This window comes from Narcine bancroftii, chromosome 1, assembly GCF_036971445.1.
Source record: "Narcine bancroftii isolate sNarBan1 chromosome 1, sNarBan1.hap1, whole genome shotgun sequence".
NCBI lineage: Eukaryota > Metazoa > Chordata > Chondrichthyes > Torpediniformes > Narcinidae > Narcine > Narcine bancroftii.
This window is the reverse complement of record NC_091469.1, coordinates 448,862,535-448,884,367: the sequence shown is the minus strand read 5'-3', so window position 1 is coordinate 448,884,367 and position 21,833 is coordinate 448,862,535. Positions and strand designations below refer to the sequence as shown.

The 21,833-nt window shown below is 42.4% G+C and overlaps 1 protein-coding gene and 1 long non-coding RNA gene across 5 annotated transcripts in view; one reads left to right on the top strand and one right to left on the bottom strand.

Moving 5' to 3' along the window:
- Positions 1-21,833, top strand: part of LOC138751771 (uncharacterized) — a 692,174-nt gene that overhangs the window by 303,114 nt on the left and 367,227 nt on the right. The window lies entirely within an intron of this gene.
- odad2 (outer dynein arm docking complex subunit 2) overlaps positions 1-21,833 on the bottom strand; it is a 355,511-nt gene that overhangs the window by 228,284 nt on the left and 105,394 nt on the right. For 3 of the 4 annotated variants that reach the window (XM_069914511.1, XM_069914514.1, XM_069914513.1), the window contains 2 exons: positions 9,530-9,676; positions 5,714-5,923 (listed from right to left, as the gene is read on the bottom strand). In XM_069914511.1, the coding sequence (XP_069770612.1) occupies positions 5,714-5,923; positions 9,530-9,676 (357 nt within the window). The remainder of the gene's footprint in view (positions 1-5,713; positions 5,924-9,529; positions 9,677-21,833) is intronic. The other variant, XM_069914512.1, reaches the window with a different exon arrangement.

Here is a 21,833-nt window from a genome sequence, read left to right as displayed (position 1 = left end):
ACACAATGATAATTAAAAGATTTATAACAAACATGTACATCAAACTGCAAGAGAAAGAGAATGAGGAAACAATCTGTAAACCCAAACAAAAATGGGAACAAGATCTAAACATAAAGATAAAGAATGAAACATGGGAAAAGCTATGCTCTGGAACTATGAGAAATACAATAAACACGAGGTTACGCATGATACAATATAATTGGTTACACAGGCTATACACCACGCCCCAAAAGTTAAATAAATGGGACCCAACAGTATCAGACAGATGTTTTCGCTGTAAGAAAGAAACGGGAACAACAGTACATGCAATTTGGGCATGTGAGAAAGTGGAAAAGTTTTGGGAAGATCTAAACCAGGTATTAAATAAAATCACAAAAAGCAACATACCAAAAAATCCAGAGATTTGGACTCGATTTGTATGGGGAAACAGCTAGTTTACGTGGACTTTCAACCTCATGGCAGTGGACCAACTGCTCCCGGAGGCCAACTTCCTTTGTGCCCACTGCCTACTTAAAGAACAGTGCTTGGTGCACGCCAGAACTTTTCAAACTCTACTTCTGGGGGAAGACAAACTACCCACCCCCCATCTTGACACTCTAACGCTATCTGACAACAAATTTGCCTGCATCCTGGCAGTTTTCCTCAATAGTTGCGCCACAGTTCTCCGTGGCCGAGCCAAAGCATGTGATAAGGCACCACATTCTGACCGAGGGCCCCCTGCTCCATGCCAGGGCACACAGCTCCCTCCTGAGAAGTTCAGCCTCATGAAGGAAGAGTTCACGAAAATGGAGGAGCTAGAGATAGTGCTGTGCTCCAACAATCCCTGAGCCTCCTCCCTCCACATGATTCCAAAAACAGCAGGGTAGGGGAGGGGAGGTGCTGGAGGCCATGTGGTGACTACCGCTGCCTCAACGAGACCACCACACCCAATAGATAACTATGCATCACATCCAAAACTTTGCTGCCAACCTGCACAGGGAATGAGTGTTTTCCAAGGGGGACCTCATCCAGGGGTACCAGTTCACCACCAAGATGTCCCCAAGACCAAGAGTATAAACCCCTTTGGCCTGTTTGAATTCCTAAGCATACTCTTCGGGCTGAAAAATGTGGTACAAACTTTCCAGCAGCTGATTGACACAGATGGCCGGGTCCTCCCATTTGCATTCATCTATTTGAACTATAGCCTATTACCAGCCACAGCTGCAAAGACCACACTGCCAACCTAAGACAACTGTGCACCCGGTTGAGTGAAATTGGCTTAACAATTAACCCCGCGAAGTGCCAAGTTGGCCTGGACACTAGTGATTTCCTGGGACATAAAATAAACAAACACAGGGCAACATCCCTCCCTGAAAAGGTCAAGGTGGTCCGTCACTTTGCCAAGACACAAACAGAAAAAGGACTAAAGGAATATGCCAGTCTGATAAATGTTTACCACAGATTCATACCGGCAGCAACCTGCTTCATGTGCCTCCTCTTTGCACTAATGGCGGGCAAGTCAAAGGACATTACCTGGGACAATTAGTTTTCCAGGACGTTCCAGAACGCCAAAGATGTGGTGCCCAACACCACCCTCCTGATACACCCCAGACCAGAGGCACCTACCACTCTGACAGTTGACACCTCCAGCACAACAGTAGGAGGCATACTGGAACAGCTCATTGAAGGTCAGTGGCAACCCTTGGCCTTTTTAAGCAGACACCTCTGCTCTCCCGGAGCTCAAATACAGCGCCTTTGACCGAGAGCTATTGGCACTGTACTTGGCAGTCAGACACTTTAGTTACTTTTTGGAAGGTCAGCAATTTAAGGTCTTCACCAATCACAAGCCATTGACCTTTGCCTTCAATATGGTATTGGACCTGTGGTCGGGCCAGAAACAGAAACACTTGTCCTATATGTCCAAATTTACCATGGACATACACCACATTGCAGGGAAAAGCAAAGTGGTAGCTGATGTTCTGTCACGCCCTGGAATCAAGTCGATCTGCACCCTGTCCCAGGGGGTTGACTACATGGCCTTTGCCAAAGTGCAGCAGCAGGTCTCTGAAATCCACATATATAAGACAGCCATCTCCGGTCTCATGGTGGAAGATGTCACACAATAACGTCAGGTTACTTGGGCTGACGGGGACATCTCCACTGGCAGCCCTCGCCCCAGCGACCCAGCCAGGCTTTTGATATCATATACAACCTGGTGCATCCAACAATATGAGCCACAGTCAAGATGGTAGCTAGCAGGTTTGTCTGGCATAGCCTCCAGAAGCAGGTCAGCCAATGGGCCAAGACCTGTATGCACTAGCAGTTTTCAAAAGTGAAGACTCACACGACGGTGCTCACATAGACTTTTGAACCAGTGCAGTGCAGGTTCAGCCATGTGCATATCGATATAGTGGGGCCACTACCAGTTTCTCGTGAGGTGAGGTACCTACTTATTATGGTTGACCATTCCACAAGGTGGACTGAGGCAGTCCCGCTGGCTGATACCACCATAGAAACTTGTGCCAGGACTAATTTTGGGTTCCAGAGCACCTAACCTCAGACAGGGTGACACAATTTACTTTTGGGCTCTGGGCAGAGCTGGCTAACTTCCTGGGGGTACTGTTCCACCACACCATGACATACCTCATGAGGTGACCAGGAGGTTACTGTGAAATTCCCAGGTGAAGAAAGTAAAGGTGGTTGTTCCCCTAACAGGGTTGAAAGTCTGTAGGGACCATGGTCATCTGGATACAGCCTCAAAGGAAAAGACCAGTGGGTAAGGAAACAAGTAATCCCAAGCCTGGAGACCAGATCTGTGAGCTGATCCTTCTCGATAGACTTGATGAGACTGATGTGAGGGTTTTGTTTTGGGAATTTTGGTGATTTTTTTTAGGGCATTTCAGCTTAGACTGTAATGATCTGTTTTTTTTCCCCACATACGGCATATAGAAAGTTGCCATTTAGGTTGGTTTTTGGGTGTTATGTTTATCGTGTTAATTCTATTATTGTTAGTTTGTTAATAAATTTGGTGTTAAACTTAACCCGTTCATTATATGTGCCTCCCAATTTCTGCTGGGGAGTGTAACACTAGCTATCCAAATAATTGTATATCCAATTACTTAGAGCACCTTCCAATAATTTACCTACTACTGACATCATGCCCATTAGCCTATAATTTCCAGAGTTACTTTTGGAGCTTTTTTTAAACAAAAGAACAACATGAGCTACCCTACCTTCCTCCAGCACCTCATTCATAGCTAAGGACATTTTAAATGTTTCTGCCAGAGCACCTGCAATTTCTACACTAGCCTCCTTCAGGTTCCGAGGGAATATCTTGTCAGGCCCTGGGGATTTCTCCACCCTTATTTGCTTTAAGACAGCAAGCGCTTTCTCCTCTTTAATATACAGGTTCCATGACTTCACTGCTTGTTTTCCTTACTTCCCATGACTCTGTGCCTGTTTCTTGAGTAAATACTGATGGTAAAAAAAAACATTTAAGATCTCTTTTCTGCCTTTTCGCTCCATACAAAGCCAACCACTCTGATCTTCAAGGGGACCAATTTTGTCCCTTAATATACTTTTGTTCTTAATGAACCTGTAGAAACCCTTAGAATTTTCCTTTACATTGTCTGCCAAAGCAACCTCATGTCTTGATTTCTTTCTTGAGATTTTTCTTGCTTTTTTAATATGTCTCAAGTACCTCATTTGCTCCACATATTGCCTATATCTGCTATACACCTCCCTTCTTCTGAACCAGATCCCTTATATTCTTCAAAAACCAAGGTTCCGTCTGCCTGCAAACCTTACCTTTAATCGTGACAGGAGCACACAAACTCTGTACTCTCAAAATTTCAACTCTGAAGGTCTTTCATTTACCTTTCTTGCCAGAAAACAATTTATCCCAATCCACACATTCTAGATCCTTTCCCATTTCCTCAAAATTAGCCTTTCCCCAATTTAGCATCTCAAACCATGGTCCAAACCTATCCTCTTCCATAATTTACTTGAAACTAATGGCATTATGATCACTGCACCCAAAATGTTCCACTGCACATACCTCTGTCCCATCTTGTTCCCTAAAAGGAGATCCAGTATTGGATTCTCTCTACTTGATACCTCTATATATTGATTTAGAAAACTTTCCTGAACACATTTGACAAACTCAAAGCCAACCAGTATCAGAGTCCCAATCAATATGTTGAAAATTAAAATCCCCTACTATCGCATCCCTATGTTTCCTACAGTTGTTTGCTATCTCTCTACAGATTTGCTCCTCCAATTCTTGTCAACTTTTGGGGAGTCTATAATACAACTCTATGAGTGTGCACATACCTTTCTTGTTGCTCAGCTCCACCCATATAGCCTCAGTAGACAAGCCCTCTGGTCTGTTCTGCCTGAACACAGCTATGATATTTTCCCTGATGAGCAATGCAACTCCTCTCCTGTTTATCTCCCTACCCAACCACCCCCTGTTCTATCGCATCTTAAACAACTGAATCCCGGAACATTGAGCTGCTAGTTCTGCCCCTCCTGCAACCAAGTTTCATTAATGACCACAATGTCATAATTCCATATTTAAATCCATGATCTAAGCTCATCTGCCTTACCTACAATACTTCTTGCATTGAAATAGATGCATTTTAGAAAGTTTCCACCACATATAACCCATTGACTTCTAATTGACTTCAATTTTCACATCATATTTTCCCTCCTCCACGCCTCTATCCGCTCTATTAAAATTAATTTGCTGAACTATTGCATATATTTCAGAAACTATGCTCATTCATCAGGCACACTGATCTGGATAGTAACAGCTGATTTAGCGGTGTTACCATTGGACCCATCTAGGCAAAAGATGAGTGTTGCATCATACTCTTTACATGCCTTGAAGACGAAAGACTCAGGATAAATTAGAAGGTAAACTAATCTCAGGGAATGCTCATTGTTAGCGATAGAGTCCATGTGATCTTTTCTTGATCCTGTTTCATAAGCTTTCATTAAGACATGCAGTACATTAAAAGCTGTTGCAACACCAATTTTAAAACACTCCCAGCCAGTGATTGGGGAGGGCTTTTTTCAAAACAACAAAATAATGAGCAAAGGGAACTGCTGTAAAAATTATTCAGCTATTATTTTTAACATTTTCAGATACAAAGTGTGTTTTGAATAGCTGTTGTGTAGTATGTTGTCCACAAGGACTGCATACAATAGACATTCAAGTGCAACATTTGGTGACTGCCAAAGAATTTCTATCCATCAGTTTCAAATACCTTTGAGGATTGGATCCTTGTTATTGCCAAATCATCTACCCTTTTATTTACTCCCAAGCTTTCTGTACTTTGCTTGAAAAATTCATGACAGAACCACCTGAAGAGTTTCCTAGTCTCTGTAGAGCTCTCCATCTCTGTTCACTTCACTCGGTATTTCTAAAACTCCTCTCAAAACATAGCCATTCTTAAAAATTTTCCTCGTTTCTCCAGAGTCTCACTCAGAAAGATCAGCTCCACAATTATAATAATTCCCCTTTATTTACAGCTCTGCAAAGAAATGTGGGACTTAATATGTAAAAGTGGTATGCAAATACTCATATTGTGGTCGAACCATTTTCCTTGCATATATTTTGGGTTTATTTGCATCAAAATCTTTTGTCAACAAAAGTCACAATGAAGATTATTGAGACAAACTAAATAGTTCTGGGTAAAGAATATAAATTTATGATAAAATGATTACTTACCAAACGCTGAATTCCACCATGAAGTCTCACTGTCTGCCTTGCTTTTCTGAACTTGGCTATATTGGCGATAGTTTCAGCAGCCAAACATTTGAGATCTTTATTGGAAGAGTCCAAAATTTTCACTATAGTCTGCAAACCCCGAAGTTCTGCCAAGCATCGTCGAATTTGTGGATTTTTACTAATTTCTTTCAGGATCTTTAGAGAACCAACCTATATAGAAATGTTAGCTTTAATTCTCATGAAGTTAAGCAAACAACACATAACAACATTAGATGAACTAACTTATCATGCTTACTATATTATTTAAATAGGAACATCTTCCATGAATTTGCTTGGAGGATATTGGTCAAATTGAGTTGGATTCTGTCCACTACCTTACCTCTAACACCCCCACCTCATTCCGCCACACCTATCTGGTAAGACGCAAAAGGTTGGAGGTACTGACTCTCCACCCTAGGGAGGTGGTCACTGAGTCATCGCAGTATCAAGGATTCAAGTAAGAACACTGAGATCTGCCACAAAATGCTCTCACTGTTTTGATATTAAGAGTTCAAAATTTATTAAAATTGCTATAAGTAAAAATAGTTAAACATTTTAAACTAAAATTAAAATAATGAAAACAAATTAATTAATTAAAAATGGTGAGAACTGTAAAAATAAATACAAATTTTTCTTCTGAATCTCCATATAGATATTTCCTCGAAAGTGAATGGAAATTCCAATTGTATGGCTGATTTGGCTAGCATATGAATTTACAGGTGGGTCTCCTATCTCCTGCTTCATCTAATATCTGTCATTCAGCTCATCTTCCATTTATAGCTGGCCCATGGATGATTTGAACATTGACAATTCTCTTTCCAATAATGGACCATAATCAGCTCAATATCGCCAAATGCATCCTTTTCTTTATTCGTTTATTCTGTTCCAAGAATCTGTCTCACATGTATCATTCATCAGGCAACTATTGCTTATCATTACTTGCCATTGTTAAGTGGTGAATTGCCTTTCTTGACTTAAGCTGATCATACTCCAGCAGTGCCGCTGAGTCGGGGAGTTCCTGGCACCCTCTTTGTAAATAGTGGTGAACAAAACAAACTACCAGAGGAAGTGGTAGAAATGGGGATAATTGTGACATGCAAAAAAATTTAAGACAAATACATGGATTGGAAAATTTTAGAGGGATAGGGGCCAAACGCAGGTAAAATTTACTATCTCATTTGACATGGGCAAATTGGGCCTGTTCCTGCGCTGTAGAACTCTTAAATGTCATTTTTTTTCTTTCACACAGTCTGCTGTGGTGGAATCATACAAAATAATAATTCATTCGTTAAAATTAGTTTGTACATGTCTTTTGCAACAATTGTTGTTACAACCTACCGTGCAAACGGAACCTTTATTTGATTGGTGCCAATCATCTTCCAGAGTATTGTTTGCCAATTTGATTGTTGGGTTTGTGATACACAATTACTATCAAATAGTGCCTGAAATTTTATTGTGTATCTTGACTTGCTTGGTATTTAATTGGCATTGGTCTTGACACTAGTAAGAATTAAAAGCCAGGCAAAAACCCAAATGGAATATAAGGGATAGCATTGAACTAAAAGCTAAATAATTATATTCCTTCTGGTCACTTAAAACCCAAAAGTTAGCAATCATTAACATCAATTAATAATTGGGTAGGTAGCAACACTGTGATATTGTAACACAGAGAATCAGGATAACAGCTGATTTTTATTTCCATTTACAGATATTAAAATCAGAAGAGATTTAAAATATGCTGTCAATTTGTAATCTCTGATTTACACTGCTGCACCAAAATCAGGATGTTAATTTAAGAGCAGAGAACATAAAATGTTGCAGCACAGGAACAGCCATTCATCCCACAATATCTGTGCAGACTAAGATGTCAATTTATGCTAATTAGACCCACCTGCACTTGGTCTATTTCCCTTTGTTCTCTGCCTGTTCCTGAGCCTGTCTAAATGCCTCTAATATGTTGCTTGAAATTTGCTTCCACCACAACCTTTGGCAACACATTCAAGGCACACATCAGTCTTTGTGTAAAATTAAGTTGCCTGGTAAATCTACAATATACTTTCCCTCTCTTATCATAAACCTATGCTTCCAGATTAATTATAATTTAATTTTAATGATACAGCAAGGTAGTAGACCCATCTAGCCCATGAAACCTTTGCCACACAATGAACCTACAAACCCCATAATTTTGAAGGGTGGGATGAAACTGTAGCACCCAGATAAATCTACTCAGGCCACAGAGAGAATGTACAAACTCCTTATAGACTACAATGGATTCATACTTGAATTGCTAGCACTGTATAAGCGTGGTGCTAACGAAGATTTATGGAGGGATAATGTCCACGTCAGCTGCAGGCTCGTTTGTGGCTGGCAAGTCCGATGCGGGACAGGCAGACAAGGTTGCAGCGGTTGCAAGGGAAAATTGGTTGGTTGGGTTTGGGTGTTGGGTTTTTCCTCCTTTGTCTTTTGACAGTGAGGTGGGCTCTGCGGTCTTCTTCAAAGGAGGTTGCTGCCCGCCGAACCGTGAGGCGCCAAGATGCACGGTTTGAGGCGATATCAGCCCACTGGCGATGGTCAATGTGGCAGGCACCAAGAGCTTTCTTTAGGCAGTCCTTGTATCTCTTCTTTGGTGCACCTCTGTCTCGGTGGCCAGTGGAGAGCTCGCCATATAACACGATCTTGGGAAGGCGATGGTCCTCCATTCTGGAGACGTGACCTACCCAGCGCAGTTGGATCTTCAGCAGCGTGGATTCGATGCTGTCGGCCTCTGCCATCTCGAGTACTTCGATGTTGGAGATGAAGTCGCTCCAATGAATGTTGAGGATGGAGCGGAGACAACGCTGGTGGAAGCGTTCTAGGAGCCGTAGGTGATGCCGGTAAAGGACCCATGATTCGGAGCCGAACAGGAGTGTGGGTATGACAACGGCTCTGTATACGCTAATCTTTGTGAGGTTTTTCCAGTCTCTTTTGTGTAGTCTTCCAAAGGCGCTATTTGCCTTGGCGAGTCTGTTGTCTATCTCGTTGTCGATCCTTGCATCCGATGAAATGGTGCAGCCGAGATAGGTAAACTGGTTGACCGTTTTGAGTTTTGTGTGCCCGATGGAGATGTGGGAGGGCTGGTAGTCATGGTGGGGAGCTGGCTGATGGAGAACCTCAGTTTTCTTCAGGTTGACTTCCAGGCCAAACATTTTGGCAGTTTCTGCAAAACAGGATGTCAAGCGCTGAAGAGCTGGCTCTGAATGGGCAACTGTGCTGCCTGGTAATATGTGACGTTTCCAAAACAGAAAAAAGATTTGTACTATCTGCTTTATTTATGCTTCTCATAAAGTTATATATATTCCAACAGCTCACCCCTCAGCCCTCACACTCTCTTTACACTTAATCCTGGTGAACCACTTCTCCGCCCTCTCTAGAGCCTCCACATCCTTCTCTTACTGTGGCAGCCAGAAATGCAGACAGTGATAGATTAGCAAGCAATGAGATGTTGGTGGAACTCAGTGGATCAGGCAAGATCCATGGGTTTAAAGAGTCAGTCAATTTGTGCTCAGAATGGCATAAGTAGCATCACTGCAATTGTCTGCATTATTTAAATATTATAATGAAGCTGTTTCAAGCTCACTTTTCTAGGCCTGCTATTAAAAATGTGCACAATTCTTTTGTGAATTCAGATCAGATGTTAAGGGCATAGACTATGTTCCCTCTGCAGTGCGAAGAAATGACCATACACATGTTAAATAGAAAAAATCATATCACAGCAATATAAGTGGCAATCTGAATTACCTTACATTTGATGTCTTCTGTATCTAACAAGTTAATCAGAACTTCAAGACCACCCACATCTTGAATGGCCAACTGGCATGTTTCACTGGACAAGTTAAAATCCCTCATTGAGCACAAGGCAATAACAGTAGCTGTTTGGTTGCCACCCTGAAATCGTATTGTAAAGAAAAATGTTATTTTAAAATTGTTGATCAAGCAACTAAAAGCTATAAACTCAAAATTATGTAATTCAGAAAAGATAAACAACATATTTGGAAGAATATTTCAAGCTGGACAAAACTTCCAATACCTTCTATTGGCTTCTTTCTTCAAAATCAAATCAGAATTTATTCTCATGAACAAGTCATGAAATTTGGTGTTTTGTGGCAGCGTCATATAAACCCTGATCCTTACAAACTCCAATAATATCATCCCAGGCTACTCAAGATCTCCTCATAAGATTAGTACTTAATTTCCAGAATCAACCTTACAATAATAATAAAAAATGAAAATAGTGCATGAAGGTAAGGCAGTGTCTTTATGTCATTGATTATTCGGGAATCTGATGGCAGCAGGGAAGAAGCTGTTCTTGTGCCACTGAGTGCTTCTCTTTAGGCTCCTGTACCTTTCCCCCAATGGTAGCAGAGTGAAGAGGGCATGACCTGGGTGGTGGAAGACTTTGAGGATAGAGCCTGCTTTTTTAAGACATCGCCTCTTATAAATATCTTAAATGGAGTAAAGTCTGGTGCCTGCGATGTCTCAGACTGGAATTTTTTCTTGCCCTGAGCATTGGCGCCTCCATACCAGACAATGATGCATCGAGGCAGAATGCTCTCCACAGGACACCTGTAGATCTTTCGAGAGTCTCCAGTGACATAACAAATCTCCTCACACAGTAGAGTTGCTGGTGAGCCTTCTTCATGATTGCATCAATATGGAGGCTCCAGGACAGATCATCGCAAATGATAACACCCAGGAATTTGAAGTTTTTGACCCTCTCCACTACAGAGCCCTCGATGAGGATTGGGTCATGTTCTCTTGACTTCCTCCTAAAATCCACAATCATCTCCTTGGTTTTGCTAATATTGAGTGCAAGGTTGTTGGCTTGAAGCCACTCCACAAGCTCTCTATCTCCCTCTTATATGCTTCCTCATTGCCGTTTGTGATTCTGCCAACAACTGTGATGTTATTGGTAAAGCAAAAAGCAACAAAACAAAATGATATTCTATAGGAAAGTGTAGTCCTCAGAGCTCTTGATTTTCAGAATCAGAATTTATTGTCATGAGCATGTCACAAAATTTGTTGTTTTGTGGCAGGATTACAGTGCAAATATTGCATTTCAAAAATAAATAAATAGTACAAGAAAATAGAAAAAAGTTACAGTGTCTGTGGTTCATTGTCCATTCAGAAATTTGATGGCAGAGGGGAAGAAGCTGTCCTTGTGCTATTGGATGCGCATCTTCAGGCTCCTGTCCCTTTTTCCCAGTGTGAAGAGGGCATGGTCTGGGTGATGTGGGTCCTTGAGGATAGAGGATGCTTTCTTAAGACAGCACGTCTTGAAAATGTCCTCAAGGTAGTGAAGATTGGTGCCCGTGATGTCGCTGGCTGAGCTAACAATTCTCTAGTCTTTTCCTGTCCTATGTATTGCACCTCCATACTAGACAGTGAGGAAACCAGATAAAGTTTTCTCCATGACCTGTAGAAATTTTCCAGAGTCTTTGGTGACATACCAAACCTCCTCAAACTCCTTATGAAGGTATAGCCGCCGGTGAGCCTTCCTTGTGATCGCATCAACATGGAGGATCCAGGACAGATCCTCAGAGATGTTAACATCAAAGAATTTGGAATTCTTGATCATTTTCACTGCTGATCCCTTGAGGAGGATTGACTCAGGTTCACCTGATTTCCTCCTGATATGAAGACTCATGCCCGCAAAAGACTTTGTGTTCAGGCATTCTAGGACTCCTTATGCACAGAACAGCAATAAATTCAAGAATATAAGTGAATACAAGTGCAGCAGGTAATTAAGAAGGCAAATGGGATGTTGGCCTTCATTGGTTGAATGGATCAGGGATTGAATTCAAGCGAGGGGGGTTCTGCTGCAACCTACAGGGGTATGGGGAACAGGTGGATGTGGAGTTGGGTCCACAGCCAGATCAGTCAGAATCTGATTGAATAGGGAGCAGATTTGACAGGCCAGAAAGCCTAATCCTGTTCCAATTTCTTATGCTCTTCTGACTCAGTTCTACTTACCTGATTGTTCCCATAATCCATATTTCCCCTATTCTCCAAATATCTATCTTAAATACATCCAATGAGCTCCCCGCTTCATTGAATGGAGAATTCCACAGATTCACTAAGCTATAATCCCCTTCTTTTTGCCTCCTCCGCCAGTGGAAACAAACCTTATACCTGATCTATTCCTTTCATAATTTTATATTTCTGTGTCAGATTCCCCTGATCCTTATAATCTCCAATAATATTGTCCTGCTACTCAAGCTCTCCTCGTAAGATTAGTACTTAATTTCCAGAATCAACCTTGCACTGCCTTCAAAACCAGCATATCCTTGCTCATCAATACCCAAAAATGTGAGAGGGACATCCATGGAGAGCAGTAGACCGTCAATGATCCAGGTCTCTTATTTCTGATGAGCATTCTTGTTTAAAATATTCATAGCTCTTTGATTCACTCAAATGCAACTGAATTCAGAGTTCTCTATGACTTTTCTGGTGTTGTTTTAGATTATTTAGAGCATAATCAAATAAAAGTAATACCAAGAATAATCATTAATGAAGTTTCAGGAACAGCTGCTACTCCTCCACCATTAGATTCCAAAGCAGCGGAATCAATCGGAAACTTATATTACACATTACTTAATGTTTATATTTTTTCTGTATTGTACAGTTAGCTTGTTTAAATTTCTCTCTTTTGTATATATATCATTTTATTCTTGAGTACAGTCTACAGTTTCCAATAAGTAGGAATTCTGCCTGGACAGCAGGATAAAGTATCTCAGGATTACATATGATGCCATTTCTGCATTCTGACAATAAATTTGAACTTGAACTTAATTTGGAAGGAAAATAAAAATAGAGAAGACAGAATTGGACTTTTACCAGTACTCAGTTACAGTCCTAAGGATTCAAAGCAGGTATCTCACAAGTGTAGTGCGCACACTAACGCAAAGTATGCAAAGAAGACACACACACAAGGAGTCAAAGTCGAAAACAGATTAATTGCACTGGCAGCTCTGCTTTTATTCACTCCTCGCTGCTGACATCGGGAGTGATGTCATTACAGCGCCGATCTCTGACTTAGCGGTGCTCCCGCTGTTGCTCGATGTTTCCCTCCTGTGGGTGGTCACCTGGAACGAAGGTTGTCAGCCCCCAAGGGGATTGCACAGTCACCGTGTTTGTTGGCCATGTAGCATCCCAGCTAGCAGGCTGTTACATGACCACCCCCACCAGAATCGGCAATCAGTTTTGCTGGCTACCTCTGTGACATGGGGGCTGTAGGGAGACTGGTTGGCTAACATCCAAGCGTGCTGGTTTGAGGTGGTAGATTGTGAAAGTCTCTTCCTTTCCGCCAATATCCACCTCACATCAACCCTTTTTGCCTAATTACTTTGTAAGGCCGTTGCAGAGGGGTTCAGTGTGCCAACTCACCCCCCGCATGAAAATGTACTCATAAGTTTCTAAGTTTTTGGGGACATAAGTTTTGGCCTGGCCATCTGGCAGAGGCTGCGAAGGTACCAGAGTGCCCAGTTTTTCCCTCAGCTTAGTCAATGGGGCCATGGGGTCCTCTGGGTCCTTGGCAGTGGTCAAGAATTCCCCCGGCATTACTGACAGTGCACCATATACCATCTCAGCTGCAGAGGCACTGAAGTCCTCTTTTGGCACTCTGTGGATCCCCACGAAGATCAAAGGTAACACGTGCGCCCAGTTCAAGCCATCAAGGCCATCTTTAGGTGCCTGTGGAATGCTCCAGCAACTTGTTGGCCTGAGGGTGGTAAGCCGTGGTATGGTGGAGACGAGTTCCTAGCAAATTGACCAGTGGCACCCAGAGCCCCGAAGTGAACTGCATACCTCTATCAGAGGTCATAATATACTCTAGGACTCCGAACCTCGGCACCCAGGTGTTAATCAGGGCCCTAGCTCAGGTCTCGGTGGTTGTATCTGCTAGAGGGACCACCTCTGACTCTGACTACCTCGTAGAGTGGTTAATCATGGTAAAGAGATCTCTTACTCCACAGGAGACCGGCAGTGGCCCTACAATGTCTATGTTGCACTGGCTTAATGTTTGGGAGGTGGGGGGGGGGGGGGGCGTGCCTTGATGTTCAACTGCACTTTGGACGTCTGGCAGAGCGTGCAGGTCTTGACCCACTGACTGACCTGTTTCTGGAGGCCATGCCAGACAAACCTACTGGCCACCATTTTAACAGAAGTTTTGATGGTTGGGTGCACCAGGTTGTGCACCGCATCAAAGACCTGCTACCTCCATGCGGCCGACACGGTGGCACAGTGTTTGCAATGAAGACATTGCAGAAGAGCATCTGGTTGCCAGGACCAATGGCAACATCCTCCAGCCTGAGGCCAGACACTGTTGTTCTGTATGCCGGGATCTCAGGGCCCTCCTGCTGTGCCTTGGCTAGGGTAGAATAGAATAGTCTATGAGCAGGGCCTGGAAGGACTCAATCGCGGGGTGTGACAGTGCCTTGGCCACCGTGTTGGTCTTACCCACGATGTGCTGGATGTCCGAGGTGAATTCAGACATGTATGAGAGATGTCACTGTTGCCTGGCCGACCATGGGTCAGACACTTTGTGGAGGACAAAGGTCAATGGTTTACGGTCCATGAAAACTTTGAAATGCCTGCCTTCCAGAAAATATTGGAAATGTCTGACTGCCAGGTACAATGCTAACAGCTCCTGGTCAAAGGGGTTGTATTTGAGTTCGGGTGGCCGAAGGTGCCTGCTAAAAAAAAAAGGGGCTGGTATTTCCTTTTGATGAATTGTTCCAGTACACCCCTACCACTGTGTCAGATGTGTCTACTGTGAGGGTGGTTGGTGCCTCTGGCCTGGGGTGTACCTGAAGGGTGGTTGGCTAGAGCATCTTTGGCCTTCTGGAACACCTTTAAGGCCTCATTGTCCCAGATAATGTCCTTACCCTTCCCTGCTATGAGTGCGAAAAGATGATGTGAGCCCCTGCCGGTATGAATCGGTGATAAAAGTTAATCATGCCAGCGAATTCTTGCAACTGGTGAAATGCCGAATGGCCTCTACCTTTTCAGGCAGAGGTTTCAATCTGTGCCTGTTGATCTGATGCCACAAGAAGACGATCATTTCCAACCAGAACTGGCACTTAGTAGGGTTTATAGTTGGCCCAAATTCCTGCAGCTTAGTGCACAGTTGCCTCAGGTGGGCCGCGTGATCCGTGTTGTTGCGGCTGGTGATGAGAATATCATCCATACAGATGAATGCGATGGAAGATCCCAACCCACTGCGTCCATCAGCCTCTAAAAGGTCTGGGCTGTGATCTTAAATCCAAAGGACACTCTCTGGAATTTAAAGAGTCTGAAAGAAGTAATGATGGCAGTTTTGGGGATGTCATCGGGATGGACTGGGATCTGATGATAGCCCCTGATGAGATTGACTTTTGAAAATGCCCGTGCTCCTTGTAAGTTAGCGGTAAAGTCTTGGATGTGGGGCACAGGGTACCTGTCAGTGTGGTGGCCTTGTTGAGGTGGCGATAGTCACCACATGGACTCCACCCTCCTGTTGCCTTTGGAATCCTTTGGGAGGCCCAGGAGCTGTCAGAAAGTGGAGCCCACAGTGACAGTATGGTATTGTACCCCGTGCTTCAGCTTGGCGGCGGATAACTGTGGTACCATGATCGAAGGGAACTCTGCTCGGATCCGCGTGAATGCATTGTTGGATAGCATAATGGTGTTAAGATGGGAGGCAGGTAATTTGGCTTTCCCAGAGGCGTGGTCTGAAAACTCCTGGCATGCACCAATTGCTGCCCTTTAAGGTCCACCACCAGGCAGTAAGGCTCGCAGCAAGTCTATTCCCAGGAGCAGTTGCGCCACTGCTGCAATCGTGAATGTCCATGTGCGCCGGTTGCTGCGTAAGTCAAGGGGGATGGTACAAGTGCTGAACATTCGTCTGGTGGTACTATTCACTGTCCTCAATGCCAGACCTGGTTTGCCATTCTGGGTGTCATAGGCCAAAGGGAGGAGGATGTTTATTTTGGCACTGGTGTCATCAAGGAAGTGCCTTCCTGACAGAGAGTCCCACATGTGGAGGAGGCTGTCACGTTGGCCAACCATCGCAGCTATCAATGGTGGTTGGCCATGGCGTTTCCCTGAAACATGCAGGGTGGGCAGCATCGACGGGCCCCTGCACCCCATCGCTGACAATAATAGGGAGGTCCACTTGCCTCTCTGTTTGCTGTGGCCTTGTTGCCGTCTATGTGCAGGCCCTAGCACCTGCTCCACCAAGGCACCATTTTCTTTCTTTGCTCTCCAGATCACATTTGCCCAGGCTGCAACTTTCCTAGGGTCACTGAAATCCTCATCAGCGAGCAAGAGTTGGATATCTTTTGGCAGCTGCTGCAGAAAAATCTGCTCAAAGAGCGGGCAAAGCCTATGTCCCTCAGTAAGAGTGAGCATTTCGCTCTTGAGGGCGGATGGGGCCCTAAGGTTCCCCAAACCATCCATATGCAGCAAATGAGCATCACATTTGCGCTATGAGAGCCCGAAGGTGTGGGTTAACAGCTTCTTGAGGGCATCATATTTGCTCCAGAGTCCACCAGAGGAAATCAATGACCCTTGCTGCCATCTCTTGGTCGAGTGGGTTTACCACATAGTAGTAACGTATGTTGTCAGCGTTGATCTGTCGAAGGTGTAACTGGACCTCAGCCTATTCGAACCACACATGTAGCTGCAAGCCCAGAAAGTTGGCAACTTCAATGAAACCGAGTGAAGAGCTGCTTGTTCTGTCACCTTCGGGTCCAACTGCAGGTTGGACCTATCGGGGTCACCAATGTAGCATGTACTCTACCGCGAAGTTTGGAAAGAAGACACACACACGAGGAGTCGAAGTTGAAGACTGATTTATCGCACTGGCAGCTCTGCTTTTATTTACTTCCTGCTTCTGACGTCAGGAGTGATGTCGGGGCAGCATCAATCTCCAACTGGGTGGCATTCCTGCTGTTGCTCGTTGTTTTCTGCTGTGCAGGTGGTCATCTGGCATGAATGTTTTGGCCCCTGAGTAGTCACCGCGTTCGTCGGCCATTTTGCGTTCTGGGTTGTGTCTCGGTTAGCGGGCCGCTACACAAGACACAATGTTATCAATTGTATTAAAATGAAGAAATGAAGCATTCAAACACAAAGGCTGCTCTTGTCTCCTCCTGCAGCTAGTTCCAATGCAGATGTGCATACATCTTTGTATTTAATTAAAACAATATTTAGCAACATGTGTGGATGATATCTGCTTTCTGGACATTCAGTAGGAGATATAAGGATACAGTCAGTTTTGGACTTTAGTATATTAATAGTTCGAAATCAATTAAAGCTGAAAAATCTATTTTTCTGATTTATTTTAAAAAACAAAGATCAACTTGCATGAACTTTAAAAGAAACCATACAAAATGTAATTCATGTATTCAGAACACGTTTGGAAGACTTAATATGCTTGATAGTGGTAGTAATAAATATTTGCTCTCCAAATAATCTTATTTGTGCCAGCTAACAGTATATGCTTTTATGAGCATTCAGACTTTCAATGTATTTCAAAATAAAACAAAATGATACAAGATTATTTGAACGTTTTGAAATATGATACCTTAGCCCAAAATAAATCTTCTGGCAGAAGAACAATCACATTTTATGCTTTAATTAAGTGCAGATTGAACTACAATGCTTTCAATTTTGCACATATAGATCTATTTAAATTTCTCTGTCACAAAAATAATCTTAAATGAAAATGATAAATCATAGTTGTTCTATCATTGACACAGAATTTCATAAAATAAGTTTTAAGTTTTGGTATCAGAAAAATGGCCTACTTTTATAGAGTACTAATATCTCAATAATTCTGCCTTTTATACATATAAAACTCAGCTCCTTTTATCTTCTATAGCCCTTGCAAAAAAAAAGAATCATCCCATTAGCCTTTCTAATTACTTGCTGTGCCTGCATAACAACCCTTTCCATTTCATATACCAGGATCCAGGTCCAGCCTTCCTCCACTAAGTGCCAGTTCTGGTTGGAAATGATCGTCTTCTTGTGGCATCAGATCAACAGGCACAGATTGAAACCTCTGCCTGAAAAGGTAGAGGCCATTCGGCATTTCACCAGTTGCAAGAATTCGCTCAGAAGTCAATGTGGTCACCTCTGCATGAAGCCACAGGAGATAGGCTAGGTCCTCAATGAATACTTCACCTCTCTTTTTAGTATGGAGAAAAACACAAGATCTGGGAACTTGGGGAAATCAATGGTATTGTCTTAAGATCAACTAGTATTAGAATTGAATAGATGCTGAAAATCGTGATCTGTATGAAGGTATACAAATTTCCTGGGCATGCTCAGATATATCTGGGGACACTGGAAAGATGCATATGAAATTGAAGGTGCCCTGACCAAAGTTTTTGAGTCATTTGCAAGTTTTGGTAAGGTGACAGAAGAATGGAGGGAAGAAAATGCTGCGCCTCTATTCAAGAAGGCCTTCAAGAAAGAGCCTGAAAATTACAGGCCAGTAAGCTTGATATTTGTGGTTGGCAAATTATTATAGTGTATTCTGAGGGAGAAGATATACAGTAAAAATCCATTATCCAGAAGTCAACCAACCTGCAGGCTCAAGCAACTGGCAAAAGAAATTGTGGAAAAAAATAGATAAAATAAAAGTTTAAAATTGGCACCACCCAGAGGTTAGTTCACCAATCCATACAACACACAATCACAAGGAACCAGAAAATTAATTTATTTGGAATCTACCAATCCCCATAGCTGCCAGATACTGGGGATTTTACTTTATATGCACATGCATGGATAAGAGCTGATTAGGGATACTCAGCATTGTTTTTGAACTGGGAGGTCATGTCACATAAATCTCATTGCGTTTTTTGAAGATGTGACCAAGAAGGTTGATAAGGGCAGAGATATAGATGTTGTATATCTGGATTTCAGCAATGCATTGGATAAGGTTCTGCATGTTAGATTGTATGGAATTCAAGGTGAAATAGCAGAATGGATAGGAAATTGGCTTTATGGGGAAAAACAAAGGGTAAAGGTTCCATTATTTGTCATGTAATACTACATTTAGAATGTCACGTAAATCAGAAGGTGATGATGAAAGGTTGTTTTTTGGACTGGAGGCCTGTGATTAGTGGTATGCCATACGGTTCGGTGTTTGACCTATTACTGTTTGCTATCTATATCAATTATTTAGATGAAAACACACATGGCATGATTAGGTCATGCAGAATCTACAAGAAGCAAAAATATATAATCAAAGTGTTGGGCCTGAGCAAGATATGAGCTAAAATCAGACAGGCACTAAAATAAAAAGGTGGGGGGAGGAGGGATGAATGGACAGAGGGAGGAACAGAGGCCAATAGGCAAGAGGTTATAGGTGGATATGTATGGGAGGGCAGAAGAGAAAAAAGCTGAGATGGATAGGGAAGGAGGTAGCTTTCTGAATGGAAAGGGAAGGTGGTAGAGATCTGGAGAAAAGGGAATAGTGGGATAGGGAATAGTGGGATAGGGAATATTAGGATAGGAAAGTGGCCTAAAGAAAACCAGAGAACTTTATGTTAATGCCATTCAGTTGCAGAGTGCCCAGATGGAATATTAGGTGTTATTCCTCCAACTTGCAGGTAGTTTTGGTTTGGCAGTGCTCGTGCATATGGACAGACAAGTCAATGTGGGAATGGGATGTGAAATTGAAATGGCTGGCCACTGGGTGGTCCCTATCTCTCTGTTTCCTTTGATCGTCGTGGGAAAGTTGAGCTGAAGGCTTCTTTCCATGCTGTATTATATTATGACTAGTTCCTCAGTCTTTATCAAGAGCTTTGGCTGGAAATAATAACCATCTCGCACTGATAATGCTTGACCTGCTGAAATCCTCTGGTATAGTTTGTTTAACTTCAGATCCCAGCATCTGCAGTTTCCCGTGTAAGTCCTAGATATAAAACTGACATAATGGTAGGGGACAGAGGGTGGTGGTGGATGGTTGCTTTTCAGATTGGAAGCTTGTGTCACAAGGATTGATGCTGGGTCCTCTATTGTCATCTATAATGATTTGGATGAGAATGTAGTTGGCATGGTTGGTAAGTTTGAGAATTACACAAAAAAATTATGATTCTGCGGACAAGGTTATTTGAGATAACAAATGAATCTAGATGGAACTGGGAAAATGGCCTAGATATGGTGAATTAAATTTAACTCAGTTAAGTGTGAAATTTTGCATTTTGGGAAGTTTAAATCAGGGCAGAAATTACACAGCAAATGACAGGGCCCTGGAGACTGTTGTAGATATAAGAGATCCAGGGACATAGATCTAAAGCTATCTGAAAACAAAGTAGACAGGATGGTGGAGAAGGCATTTGGTATGTTTCATAAGTCAGGGGATTTAGGTCAAAAGGTTGTAATGTAATAGTGTAGAGGAGGTTGATGAAAACATATTTTGTGTTCAGTTTCTAGTCAGCTATCTGTAAAAGATAGAAAGGGTGTAGAAAGGATTCACAAGGATAATTTTGGTCATGATGAGACATTGGACTTATTTCTCTGGAGCTAAGAAGGCTGAGCGTTGACGTAAACAATTGATAAAATTAATGGTTACAATCTTTTTCCTAGGATAGGAGTGCCTAAAACTTTGGACATGGGTTTAATGTGAGAAGGGAAAAATTTAAAAGGGATCCAAGGAGCAGTTTTTTTCACAAAGAGGATGGTGGGATTTGGAATAAGAAGCCAAAGGAAGTACTAGAAGTGGATATATTTATAACAACAATTACAATATTTAAAATATATTTGACAGATATGCGAATGAGACTGGCTTAGAAGGGTATGAGGCAAACACATCCAAATACGACAAGCTCAGGTATGCAATGTGGCCAGCATGCACAATTTTTGCTGAAGGGCATGTTTCTATTCTCTGATGTCCAATTTTTGTCTCCTTCTACTGACCTCAACACTTCCAGTGTCCATATCACTCCTTATCTTAATCATATCACATGTGATTTAGATGGGAATTTTTTTGAACAAAATTCTGAGCACAGAAACATAGAAATTAAAAATTAGGCCATTTGGCCCTTCAAGCCTGCTCCACCATTCAATAATATGATCATGGTTGATCATCCAAACTCAGCTGCTTGCTCCAGCATTCTCCATATTTCCTTTATCTCTTTTGCCTTTAGCAAAATATTAACTCCATTTTGAATATACAAATGTTTTGGCCTCAGGTGCTAGCTGTGGTAGAGAATTTCATAGGTTCATCAATATTTGAATAATTGTTTCTCCTCAATTCAGTACTAAATTGATTATCCCATCCTTAGCTTGTGACTTTACCATCAGGGTTGTCCTTTCTACAATTTGTCTCATTATTTACTCTAGTGAAATATGAGCCCAATCATCCAACCTCTTTTCTAATATCAATCCTTTCATGCAAGAAATCTGTTTGGTAAATCTTAATTGAATTTTGTCCAGGTATGAGTGTCCATCAGTCTCATCAAGAAGCTGTTCAATTAGAGGAAGCCATCCCTGCTGCTGTTCAACAGAATCACAGATGGCAATGAGGAAGTGTACAGGAGTGACATAGATCAGCAAGTTGAGTGGTGTCACAACAACAACCTTTAACTCAACGTCAGCAAAACTAAGGAATTGATTGTGGACATCAGGAAGGGGAAACCAGGAGAACACAAACCATTTGTCATTAGGGGTCAACAGTGAAGAGGGCAAGAAACTTCAAATTCCCAGGTGTCAACATTTCTAAAGACCTATGCTGGGGCTATCATGTCAATGTAATTATGAAGAAAGCATGCCAGCAGCTACGCTACATTTTGTTAGGACTTTGAGGAGAGTTGGTACATCTTGCGATTTTCTTCAGGTGTACTGTGGAGAACATTCTAACTGGTTGCATCATTGACTTATATAGAGGTGCCAGGACAAGAATAGGCTATAGAGGGTTGTAAACCACCAGCATCATCACAGGCATTAGTTTACACTCTATTAAGGACCTCTTTAAGAAAGAAGATTCCATCATCAAGAACACTCATCACCTAAGCCTTTTCTCACTGCAACTATCAGGAAGGAAGAACAGGAGCCTGAA